The 13,599-nt window shown below is 41.8% G+C and overlaps 1 protein-coding gene across 1 annotated transcript; it reads left to right on the top strand.

Moving 5' to 3' along the window:
- Nucleotides 1–8,092: 8,092 nt before the first annotated feature.
- Nucleotides 8,093–10,072, top strand: LOC127801519 (uncharacterized). The gene is made up of 3 exons (XM_052336732.1): nt 8,093–8,453; nt 8,495–9,656; nt 10,027–10,072. Exons 1-3 carry the CDS (start codon nt 8,093–8,095, stop codon nt 10,070–10,072), a joined length of 1,569 nt encoding a protein of 522 aa, XP_052192692.1.
- The last annotated feature ends 3,527 nt before the right edge of the window (nt 10,073–13,599 follow it).

Genomic DNA, 13,599 nt, shown 5'->3' with positions numbered 1-13,599 from the left:
GCGAGCCTATGAGACTTGATTTTGATATTACATTTATATGCACATTTGCATAATAGTACATGGTGGCATTATACATTTAACTTGGAATTGATCAAGTCTTAAAATGTGATACTTGTATACATCAGTGATGTCTTGGAGTACTCTCTTTGGTGTCTCCTTATTCTTGGTTCATAATCATTGTTTATTACCCTAGAATTTGCTGAGCCTTGTGGCTCACTTGATCTTCTTTGCCATTCCAGGTAAAGGGAAAGCTATTATTGGGGGTGAGTCCAGTGGGACTAAGGCCTGAGGATAGAGGTGTACGGGGACGCGTCCTAACTTGAAGATCCTGTTAGCATTTTGGTGAGACTTGAGATGAAATGAGTCTTATTTTGTTAGTTAACATTAGAGTCTCTTATCTATTTTGTATGGCCGTTGAGCCCGACTCTTGAGCTATTATAAGTGTCATTGAACTTAAGCATGGTTTCCGCTGCTAATGAATGAAATGAGTTGTTTGTTTAATTGTGGTTGTTCTATATCATTTCTGTGATGACCTCCTTTCGAATATCCTATGCTAGCGGGAATATTCGAGAGTGGGCCCTTACAAAAACACCTAGCACCCAAGTCCCAAACCAACCTGCCACTGCCCTGAAAGGCAACATAGATCCCCAACAAACCTGTGCGCACTGTCCCGGGGTGGTACTCCCGTCACCCGTATCCCTGCCAGTACTCCCGACAGCCGAGCCATAGGCTCCCTCGGAACGGTACTCCTGTCCGAGAACTAAATGCTACCAGTAACTATGCAATGCATATAAAATGCAATGGCGTAATGAGCATCAACGTGATACAAGGCACCCATACATCCAGGCATCAGGCCATGCTCCGCCCATATAGTAAGTCACACGCGATGCATATGCCCGTGCTGGATGCAACCTGACCAAGCTAGAATGTCCGTGATCAAGCATAACCAAATCATGATAATCCCAACATGTAGCCCGTACCCATGTGCATACCAAACCATGCAACAAGAATAAATTATAACCAGGCATGCTATAATCACATAACGGCAGAGCTAGTCAGCAGTGCTTGACACCGGTCAGCGGTCAGTGACCAGGAGAGACCATCTGATAGCCTAAGATAGACCGTACGACTGTCACACCGTCACCGTACAACTAATCCTTGCCCCCACTGTCCGACCGCTCTAGCCAATAAACAACCAAAAATTCAATAATAATACCCGACAGCTAAGAACCTAGCCTCAGGTGAGTACGATATCATTCTCATAGGCTTGGGGGTGGTACAAACCCCCGTAGGCAACCAACGAATAAAACCCTCGAAACCAATTTAATAAATTAAATTTTAAAACAAACCGTTTTAAATTTCACAATTTATTAGCAGTCGAAACCAACGAAGAGAGGTCAAATAAATTGACATCGAAAGAATCGACATTGAGGGTATAAAGAACTTGCCTTTCCGAAGATAGCCTTAGGCTCGATTTGACTAAACGCGGTCAAAATTATACAAACTACAATATTACAATTATTGACAAAATTAATAAAATTGGGCTCTAAATAAAATTTCGACCGTAGAGAACATTAATTACTAGTTGCTCTACATACCTAGATAATTAAATCAGGAATTAAACAGGATTTAATTTGAATTTTTGGCTCCAAAATTCTCTCAAAATTTCTCCCCCGTGCTGCTGCTTCTTTGTAATTTTTTTACTGTTCGTTTGCTCAAAATCATGCCCAAAATCGGGCTAAAATGCGGCTGCAAAACGACCAGCAGAGGGGGCGCCATGTGGCAGCGTTGGGGCGGCCGCTGGGGAAGCCACCGCCTCAATCAAAACGACGTCGTTTTGACGTCTAGAGGCTGAATTAAATCAGCCAAAAATCCTCAGCCTCGCGCGCCTGCCCGCAGATTCAAAGCCAAGACCTCGCCCAAGCTTGCCTCACGAGCGACCGCTCGCGCCCGCACGCCTTCTCAACCTATATAGGATTTAAGTTATATTTAAGGTGACTTTTTCCCTATTCTGCGATTCACGCCAGCACCCATAACTTTCCATTAATTACACTAACACCTACTTAATTAATTACATTAACACCCGAAATTTCTAAAAATCCCACAATTGAATTTCTTTTAATTTTTCTCTAATTCCAGAAATTCCTAAATAACAAAATTAATTATCTTAATTTCTTATTTTTTTAAAATCACATAATTTAATTTTATTTAATCACTACAAATTATTTTAATATTTATTTTAAATGAAATTACCCCAAAATTAAATTAAATTGCTATTTACGGGGCGTTACAAAAATAATAAAAAAATCAATTTAATTATATTTTAGAATGTGTAAGTATAGATAGTGAATAGATGAATTATCAAATGTTATGTATTTAATATATATATATATATTTATGATAAAGTATAATTTTACTTATGATATCATATTAGGATAATATTATGATATTATGATTACATTAGAAATTCCTAAATAACAAAATTAATTATCTTAATTTCTTATTTTTTTAAAATCACATAATTTAATTTTATTTAATCACTACAAATTATTTTAATATTTATTTTAAATGAAATTACCCCAAAATTAAATTAAATTGCTATTTACGGGGCGTTACAAAAATAATAAAAAAATCAATTTAATTATATTTTAGAATGTGTAAGTATAGATAGTGAATAGATGAATTATCAAATGTTATGTATTTAATATATATATATATATTTATGATAAAGTATAATTTTACTTATGATATCATATTAGGATAATATTATGATATTATGATTACATTAAATATCTTATTGTCTTCGTAATGCAAATTTTGCATTTAAAGTTAATTATTTTGTTTATATTAAAAAATAAAAGATATATGGTTACAGATTTTGAGCAAAATATCTGTAGAAAAATAATAATTAATTATGAAAATATAATTTTAACTTTTAATAAATAAAAATATAAGTGAAGTCGAAACATGAAAAGTGAAAAGATTTTTAATTGTGTGATTTTTGAAGTACACGAATTATGAGTTCTTCATAATAAATTAGTCTATCAAGTTCTCAAGGGACTTGGAGTCGCACAGGAACATGAAGGGCATTTTACATATTTGATTTGACGGCTTAGATTCATAAGGTTTAACTATAGTAACTTTTTTTTAAAAAGAAAAATGGGCTAATTTAGCGTTAAACAAACCTCAAGGATGTTGTAGCAATCTAACCTTTATCTTTTAGACAAATTTTTATGAAGTCAATTTAATTGAGTTTTACAAATAATATAATCTATCAGGATTGAGGCAAATATAAATATAATAGATTTTGCTGAATACTCTTACTAACTAAACTTACCTATTAAAATTTAATAGAAAATGATAGTTTGTGAAAGAGATTTATTTTTTATCAACTCTTAATTATAAATCTTCAAAAATACATTATATATACCTCAAGTGATGGCCCCATTCATTGTAAAATTCACAAAATATATAAGAGATTAAATTACACTCTCAAATAATTGTTGCCAAAAACAAAAACACAAAGTCGCAAAATTAAAGGGTTTATTTTATGCACATTGAACACCCAAATCAGAAACCCTTACGTCACTACATATATTGAAATATGGCCACGGTTTGCTAAAGTCACTGCGTATATTGAAATTTAGCGGCGATAATCGCTTCTAAAGTCCGATTATATTGAATTTTAGTGACAATTTTGAAACCCCCGCTAAAGCCACTGCTTATATTGAAATTTAGCGACGATTTTCAAACCATTGCAAAATGTTACTAACCGCCTAGAAATAATAGATTTTGCAACAGTTTAAGAACCACTGCAAAAAATATAACTTTGCAACGGTTACTTCAGAAATTGCTAAAAATTGTCGCAAAATGCTTTGTGACGATTGTATCTGCGGCGGTTTTGAAAACCGTCACAAAATCACTTTGTGGTGGTTAAAACCGTTGCAAAATGACAAAAAAAAAAAAAAAAAACGAACGCCGCAAAAGTGCAATTTTTTTTTTTTTTTTTTTGTAGTGCCTCCTCTTTTTCCTTGGCCATGAAGCACATGATGGGATTTGAACTTTCTTCCTCATCTATTTGTTGATGATTCAAAGAATTTTCAATCTATAAATTTTTATCAACAAGCTCACAAGATTGATTAATAAGATAGATTGAATCAAGAGTATTCAATATATCTTTAGCATTTGAACACATAAATTTTCTTATAAACATTTTCATGCAAAGCTTGATGCAAAATTTTCATGGTTTAGATAATTAAAATAAAACAGTTTTTATCATCTTCACTCCAAATGGATTTTGGTTTTGAAATAAATCATTTTTCCACAATATACCACAAATTAAAATCAATAGATTTCAAGAAAATACAAATTCTTTTTCTTCAAAAATCATAGTATGAGCAATCAAAATAAGGTGTCACATTAATAAGATAACCTTTCTTAAGCATGAATGCCATGGATCTCTCCTTAGATTGTTAGACCTTAAAATAAGGAGTTAGGCTCATACCAATTGTTAGGTTTGTATAGCAATAGTACAAAAACCCAAGAGAGGGAAAAATTAAGTTATTTAAAAATTTGATTGAACCATTACAAGAATTTGGAGGATTTACCCACGCATAAATTACCCACATTTATTATACGTGGGTATTTTTACCCACACATAATATTAATATGTGTGGGTGATTAAATTAAACAAACTCGTTACATTATCCACATTTATTATGTGTGGGTAAATTGATATACCCACACTTATTTTGGCGAAAAAAATTACCTCCACTTTTAGAGGTTGGTGGGATAATTCTCGATAAAATTTTATCTGATGTGACACTTCTTTTGGATTATATTACCCACACATATTGATAAATGTTACGCATGTGTGGGTAATTATTTAAAAATTTACCCACACATAAATACAAATGTTATATATATGTGGGTATTCACGTATTAGCTGATGTAGTAGTTTTTTTAGATTATATTGTCCACACATATTAATAACTGTTACGTATGTGTGGGTAATTATTTTTAAACTTACCCATATATAAGTTACCCACACATAATGGTAATATGTGAGGGTGATTAAATTAGACAAACTCGTTACATTATCTATATTTATTATGTATGGGTAAATTGATATACCCACACTTATTTTGGCGAAAAAAAAATTCCCTCTACTTTCAGAGGTTGGTGGGATAATTTTTCGAAAAAAAATTTAGCTGATGTGGCAATTATTTTAGATTATATTATCCACACATATTAAAAAATGTTACACATGTGTGGGTAATTATTTATAAGCTTACCCACACATAATTACAAATGTTATATTTGTGTGGGTATTTATGTATTGGCTGATATGGCACTTTTTTGGATTATATTATCCACATATATTAATAAATGTTTAGTATGTGTGGGTAATTATTTATAAATTTACCCACACATAATTACAAATGTTAGTTATGTGTAGGTATTCACGTATTTATGATTTTATACTTAAAACAAATTATATGACGTCGTTTTAATTTTTAAAATTTAAAATAATTTATTTTTTATTTTATTTACAAATACAAATAATAAATCTAAAACTAAATCTCTACACTAAAATTCCCCCTTCCCTAAAATTAAAAATTACGCTCATCAAGCTCCTTGCTCATCTGCCCATTTCTAAAATTCCTAAAACTTTAACAAATACACGGGGTACCATTAATCTCATAAAAAATTCCTATAGGAATAGAGACAAAGTTGTGAAGCTCTCGACCTTTTTCCGTTCTTTGCAACGTTTCTCATACCGATTATTTTCTTTCTCTTTTTTCTCATTTTTTTTTGTGTTTAAGCGTTATATTTACAGTTTTTTCTTATTGAATCTATTTTCATTAATTCTAACTAGAAAATAATTATTAAGATTTATTTTAGACATCCAATTATTATTCAACTGTTAATTGGAAAGATAATGCAATCATGTCATGCCACTATTAAATGGCAACATTATACTCCGACATTACTACCTCTTAACCATTATTTAATAGGTGATGTTTTAAAATATCAAATCAAATATTTTAAATTACCTTCTGTTATGTATAAAATAATAAAAGCAGAGTAAATGCTGAAGAAATCGGGTCAAGAGAGCGCCACGTGGCACCCCGAGGGAGCGCCACGTGGCAGCCCCCTGGGTGGCCAAAGAAGGCCATCCAGGGGGTACCACCCCCGAGTGAGGTCACTCGGGGGTGGCAGGCGCGGCCCCCATGGGCAGCCGCGTGCGCTGCCAAGCAGCACGCGACTGCCTGGTGGGGGCCGCGCCCCTGTGCTGGGGGGAGAGCCCCCCCTCCCCCGAGTGGGCGTCACTCGGGGGAACAGTACCCCCGAGTGGCCCCACTCGGGGGAAGGCAGCCGTGCGCGGCCGCCCGCGCAAGGCCTCGCCCACAGCTGGCTGCGCGCGCGGCTGGCAGCACATGGCTGCCTGCTTAAGGCCACGACCGCGTGCCCGGCTGCCAACATGCGGTCGCCCGTGCACACCCTTGTGCGCGACCCCCCGCACACGCAATCACTTCGCACCCGGCCCCGTGCACCCACGCGCACGGCCCCTCGTGCTCTTTTTCCCATGCTCACAGATACCCCCGAGTGAGGGTCACCCAGGGATCCACACTCGCCTCTGCGGGCCTCCTATTCTTGCGCCACCGCCTCCAAGAAAGTCGACCTAAGGCTATTCCCGCGAGACTCGGTCAAAGCCTCTCCGAGATTCTTGCCACAAAACTCGGAACACGCGACACATGGATGCCCCTCTTGTTGCTATAAATAGGAGGTCACTTTCTCTCATTCGGTATGCAATCTCTGGCTCTCACATTTACTCTCTTACTTTCGAATACTCAATTTCTACGGTGATCTAACTTAAGTATTGGAGGGTCCGCGCGGGGACTTTCACCCGCGCTCCTAACCGATTCTTTCTCTAGTAGGTCATCCATCGCTCGAAAACGCCTCACGAGACTCATCCATCGCTCAGAAACGCCTCACGAGACTCACCTATCGCTGCCACATTACCCCGGGAGACTCACTCATCGCTCAGATACGCCATACGGTCATCCATCGGTGGTTTCCCATTTTATAAATTTATTGTTGTAATCGTGTAACAACAATTGGCGCCGTCTGTGGGAAACGCAAACAAAAGCTGCAACACTCTTCCCTCATCATGGCTTAAACTCGAAGCAATCGCCAGACCCTCTCCCGTGGGGCCCAATCGCCTCGACGAGAAACCCTCCCTCGAGTGGAAGATCAGCATCAGTCTACTCGCGAGGGCCCATTACCCCTCATCCATGGGGGCCATCCGCCCCTCACCCATGAGGGACAGCCTCCCCTCACCCATGGTGGCCAACCGTCCCTCACCCATCAATCCCCTCGTGAGGGTCACCCATCCCTCACACACCAACAGCCGCCCCTTCCAGAGCCCTCTCACCCACTGGGGGCCCAACTTTAGGTGCCTCCTCTTACTGCCCAACATATTCTCTCGGGACCCTACTCAGGTATGCAGATCCCATCCGTCGTACCTTGGGCTGAGTACGAGGCCCTACGACAGCAACACGCTGAAGGAATACAAGCTCTGAGGGAAATGGCTGGTATTTTGCAAAGTTTGGTCCCCCACGGGACAATCCCAGCTGCATTGAGAAAGTTCATCCCAGAAATAGTTCCATCTCACAGGGCTCGTCAGGAGGTACCAGGGAACGACTCCTATCGAGACGCAAGCCCTGAAACCCACGCTCAACCTGTCCCAACTAGAAACAATCAACCAAGATCTCCTTTAAGGGAAGATCACAGCCAAACATCTCCCCCTCGAGGAAATCATGGAGGAACTGACCGTCGAAAGACAGAAAGGCGAAGCCCACAACGAGGAAGATATTCGGAAATAGTAGCCAGCACTCCGATGGAAAGAGGCCGGGATGCCAAACCTATAACCAAGCAAAATGATGGGCCTGAGGATAACCCTACCGCATTTAGTGCACGAGAGGCCGCCGATATGAAAAAGATGATTGAGCGGGTCCTACAATAGAATAAGTTATTACCTACTTCTGAGGAACAATCTAGAGGAAAGCTACCATTCGTGGCCGAAGTAATGGAGAAACCTTTGCCGAGGAAGTTCAAGATGCCTCAAATAAATCCTTATTCAGGAAGGGACGACCCTTACGATCACGTGCAAAACTATGAATCTTTAATGATGCTTCATGGATGGGACGACGAGATAATGTGCAGGGCATTTCCTTTAACCCTAACTGGGCATGCTCGAGCCTGGTTTAACGGCTTACCCAAGGCATCTATCTCTTCATTCGGGCAGCTAAAAACAGAATCTATCAAAGCGTTTATTATTAATAGTCAGAGAAAGAAAGATGCGACATATCTGCTTAGCATTCGACAAGGGAATAAAGAGACCCTACGATACTACGTGGACAGATTTCGAAATGCCACACTTGAGATCTGTAATTTACCGATTGAAATGGCAGTGTCTGCCATGTTCCAGGGACACGACTAACCCCTTTACAAGAATCATTATCCCTGGACCCTCCGAAATCTCTGGCAAACCTGTTCGTTAGGGCTAACAGGTACATACTCCATACGGAGATGATGAGAACGGTAGGGGGAAGTGAAGACGGAGAGAGAAAGAGGAAAGAACGAGATATTGAAGAAGGATCAAACCAGCGAAAAGAACGGATCAGGAGGTCTGATACAGTGGGGCCACAATTCCATCATTACACTAGGCTCAATCAACCCCGATCAACTATATTGGTGGTAGTAGAGGGGTCTGGTCTCCTCCAGCTTCCGAAAAAGGCAGATCGCCCTATGGGGAGAAATCAAGAAGAGTACTGCAGGTATCACCGAACTCGGGGACACTCTACTGATCAGTGTAGGGAGCTAAAAAATCAGATCGAAGCACTTATTCGTGAGGGACACTTGCAAAGATATGTAAGGACTGAAGGAAGAAATGACAGAGACCGTCAAAGGAGGGAAGAAAGACCCGAAGGTCAAGATAGACGAAATTTACGGCAAAATGAAGGGATAAGGGATGACAGAATGGTGGCCCCCCCTGACAATGAGCCAACTCATCAAGCCATTCATGTTATCTCTGGGGGCGAGACTTTAGCTGGAAATACTTCTTCTTCTCGAAAGGCCTATGCCCGTCAGGCCTACCAAGTCAATTCCGTGATGGAGGTAAGAGAGGACGAGGAGCCAATCATGTTCACCCCTGCTGATAGAGGTGATATAATACTCCCACATGACGATCCAATGGTAATTTCTACAGTTATCGCCAAACACCCCATCAGTAGAATTTTGGTGGATAGCGGCAGCTCTGTTAATCTAATCGATTGGAATTGTTTCGAACAAATGCACATATTCCAAGACCGATTGAAAAAAGTGTCCTCTCCCCTGTACAGCTTCACTGGAAAAGTTGTCTCGATGGCAGGATCTGTTCAACTACCTGTCACATTGGGCGCCGACCCTCAAAGTGTGACTCGAAAGGCCAATTTCATGGTGGTCAAAGCCCTTTCCGCAGCATACAACATGATTTTAGGCCGACCGCTCCTCAATGATATGAGGGCTGTAGTGTCCTCTTGTTACTTATTAATGAAATTCCCCACGCTCTCAGGAGTAGGGCAAGTTCGTGGAGATCAGAGGAAGGCAAGGTCCTGTTATGTATCGTCCACAAAAAAAAAAAGAGAGAAGAAAGATAATAATAAAGCCTTTTTTGCTTCCCCGCAGAGTAGTAAGGCAAGTCTTACCCGGAAGTGAAAAAATCAAATGGCATTAGCAAGCAAATTAATGTCCCGCTAGTAGGATACTCTACTAAGCCCGATAATAATGCAAAAGGCCCTGCCACATAATACGCTATGAGAAAAGCACAGCTGAATAGGCCCGACGACTGTGATAGCCGTCCTGCCTCAAAGCCAAGTGGCCCGGTCTAGTGAAATGACAAATATGTCCACCACAACCCGTTAGCATTGAAATCAAAAGGTTATCCCGCTAGCCTACTTAATTGGCCTGGCTTGATGACAGGGACAAGGAATTGCCAAAGGACTACTACGGGCTGAAACGCCCATAGTCCACCTTGTGGCATGAAGAGTCTAAGATCCTAAGGTCGGAACCAGACTTTCGATGGGAGATAATAGTAAAAAATCAGCAAGCTCTAGCTACTATTTAAGAAAAAAGACAAATCTTATTTAAGCAAATAAAAGCAACTACACTCAAAAAAAAAAAAAAAAAAAATCTACTGCACTAAAAGGGGGAAAAATCTCCTTCAAGTCCGCTTCCTACTGCCAGAGCTCGGAGTACTACTACTCGGGGCGGATGGGGGCTCACCTTCCTCTAAGCCCGAAGCTGGGATAATGGTATCAGCCGGGACAACTGTATCATCAATCGAAGGGAGGGCGTCAGTCATCTGCACTTCCGCTGAGGCAAAGGCGTACGGCTCCCATGGGCCCGACAAGTTCTCCAGATCATCAGCTAAGTTGGCATTCAAATAAGTCTTAGGGCTCGTGGGGTCAGGATCATTATATCTTCGCCAGTCGGGGACGTCAGACTCCTCTACCTCATCCGTAAAACCAACTCAGGAAACTGTTCTCCTAGGCATTTGGATTCCAGGTGTGAGCATGCAAGATAGAATCCATACTTGGTAAAGCAACCCCCATAACAGACCTTCCTTTCTTGGCAATCCGACGATAGACGATATTCTTTCACAGCTTCCTTGTGTGCCGTTGAAATCTCTTCATTTCTTCGATCCTTGAGCGACCTATTTTGTTTCCTTTGACGAGCAAGGTCATCTACCCTCAAGGAATGCTCTTGCAGCAAATTCTCATGAGCATTCCAGGCTTCTACGAGTTCCCTCGTCAGCGATTCTTTATTCTTCCGGAGCTCCTCTAACTCCCCCTTCATGCTTGAAGACTCACCGCGAGCCTCCGCCAGCTTGGACCCCATGTCTTCTCCCTATCGAGTCAACTTTCTTATATCAGCGTGTAGCGAGCGTTCATGATCCCGCCACTTTACCATATTCTCTCTCGCCTTCGCCTTCTCTTGTTCTGCCTGGTGATGATAGGCTCTCCCGATGGCGTTGGATATCACCAACCCTTGAACCCCCTAGGCGCAAACAATGCATTAGAAGACTAACAACCAAGTCACACAACAAGCACGACATGCAGGCAAAACAAAGATAACTTACCTCAATAATCTTCTGCTCAGAAGAGTTGGCAACGCTAGGCCAAATGCCGAAAAAATTTGCTCATCCTGAGGGAGCACAGTAGCGTATATCATCCTGGCACCGACCCCTGGGTCTCTTATAGAGTCTGTATCGATTAGCCCAGGCTGCACAGTGAAGTGGTCGCCCCTCACCCGGGTGTTGTTGAGAATTGGCACGGGATTTCGCCTAGGCTCAGCAATGGGAGGAAGAATTGGTCGAAAATCTGGGAGCTCGGCTTTCAACTTCCGCCGGTCCCTGCGAAAGGGAACAAAAGGTTGACGACTCTCCTCCCTGATTCGGTCAAGCTCACCGCTAAAAGAAGAACGAGAGCTGCCAAACCCCTTTCTTCGCGAGCTAGACATGTCAGTGGGATTTGGTTCCACAAGAGCGCCTCCGAGGGACAGTGGGTCTAACATAGATACATCCGACGTGGGGGCCAAGGTCTCAGGGCAAGGAAGACTGGATGAGGTACTTGCTTCAGATCTTTTCATTTTCAAGCACCGTCGAGACAAGTTAGGAACTGGAGGAGGAAGATGGCTGGGATCAGGTACGTTAGATGAAAGCCCCTGTAGCAAGCCTGGAGGCGCTTGAGGAGGAGGCTGTGGGTTTTGCTCGCCGGACTGTCGTGAATCCCTACCACGACGTCTGAGAGTCTATTCCTTGAATATATTCATATCGTCTGCAAACCAAGGGATGAAAAGCAAGAGTTAGCCACATAAATTAATATTTAAAAGGCAATCTCTACGATTCTGGGAGTCTACCCTCAAGGGAAGAACAACCAGGAAAGACCATACTCCCTAGGGAATTCCCCCCTTCTTCTTCTTCTTCTTCTTCTTCTTCCTCGGGGCCCTCATCCTCTTCCTCGCTGCCCTCTTCCTCCTCAACTTGCAAGGTGTCCTTGCGCATGGCTGATGAAGGCACAAAAGCAAGGGTGGAGGGCCCGAGCATGTCTTCTAGCCGAATGCCCCACCCCACAGTGGCAATATTTTCTGAGGTAAGCAGGTCGGGCAGATTACAAGTGCCAAGGGCACATAATCTCTCAATTACTCGGCGATAGACAGCCCGAGAAATCCCGATATCATCGAGCTTTTCCAACCAAAAGTCCCACTCGTTATCCCAACACCAACGAACCAGCGTTTTCCAACTAGAAGGAGGCTCGATCACAATCCATCGGGACTCGAAGTCCACCTTATTTTGGAGCTTTTGAAAAAGGGGGGACAGACCTACAATTCTTTGAAGCGTGAAAAAGACGTCCCTCCGTTTGACCCTTCTCAACCTATAGAAGCAACCAAACAACTCTACAGAAAGAGGCACTTGGATCATATGACAGAGAATAGTGAAACCAACTAACTGAGCCCAACCGTTAGGATGAAGCTAGCCTGGGACAATACAATGGTAATCAAGCCACTCCATCCCAAAGTTGGACAAGGGAAAACGAAGACCTAATCTTAAAGAGGCCAAGTATACTCCAAAGCCACGTCCTACCATGGCAGTACTTGTCTCCTCAGGTGTAGGAACCCTAATATGGTGGTCGATGGGAATTTGGAAACGAGATTGGATCTCGGCTAATTCTCTCCCCTTCACTGAAGATCGTCGTCCCAAAGATATATATACATTGGGAGCCGGAGGAGGAGGTGGTAAAGCATTCTTAAAGCGGCCCATGCTGAGCACTAAAACCCTAAAAAGAAGACCAATCGCGTGCCCTTCAGGCAGACTAGGATTCCTATGGATGAGGGTCATGAAAATGCCAAGACGAGACCCATGGATGAGGGTCATACAAACGCCAAGACGAGACCCATGGATGAGGGTCACTCAAACGCTAAGATGAGACCCATGGATGAGAGTTACGACAAGAAAGGAATGAGACCCACCAATGGTCTCACGCAAGGATGAGGCTAATGACCAGTCCCATGGGTGAGGGTCAAATGAGGTAGCCACCGACAATAATTGGACCCATGGATGAGGGTCACTCGGGGGAGAACATGCCTAAAGGTCCCCATGGGTGAGGCTCTCTTAGGGGAGATACAAAACCATGGGTGAGGGGGTATACCGTGTCGAAGTCTGGAATGCTGAGAGAATTCTCACGGAAGAGTGGTTGAGTAATGAAGAAATGAAAGGCCAAGTCTCCCTTTTTATAGTGGTCATGGGAGACATTGTGGAAAGGATAAAGCACGGGAGACCTGAAGATGAAGGAGATAGATACAGAAAAAATCCTTTCAGAATGAAAACGGCCTCAAGAAAATGGAGTTACAGCATAAACAAAATACTCTTCCTCCCGGTACTCCCGACAGAAAGAGTAGGGAGCAATTGTTATGTATAAAATAATAAAAGTAGAGTAAATACTGAAGAAATCGGGTTAAGAGAGCGCCACGTCGCACCCCGAGGGAGCACCACGT

The sequence above is a fragment of the Diospyros lotus genome, chromosome 5 (genome assembly GCF_014633365.1).
Source record: "Diospyros lotus cultivar Yz01 chromosome 5, ASM1463336v1, whole genome shotgun sequence".
In the NCBI taxonomy this organism is placed as follows: domain Eukaryota; kingdom Viridiplantae; phylum Streptophyta; class Magnoliopsida; order Ericales; family Ebenaceae; genus Diospyros; species Diospyros lotus.
Note: the sequence above shows the minus strand (reverse complement) of the source record. Positions and strands in the feature narration are given on the sequence as shown.

What these genes read in the sequence shown, in the direction of transcription:
- LOC127801519 (XM_052336732.1), top strand. Translation starts at nt 8,093, where the DNA reads ATGGAGAAACCTTTGCCGAGGAAGTTCAAGATGCCTCAAATAAATCCT. An exon ending in AAATGCCACACTTGAGATCT is followed by an intron (nt 8,454 to 8,494) that starts GTAATTTACCGA and finishes GCCATGTTCCAG; the next exon opens with GGACACGACTAACCCCTTTA. An exon ending in GGAGATCAGAGGAAGGCAAG is followed by an intron (nt 9,657 to 10,026) that starts GTCCTGTTATGT and finishes GCTTGATGACAG; the next exon opens with GGACAAGGAATTGCCAAAGG.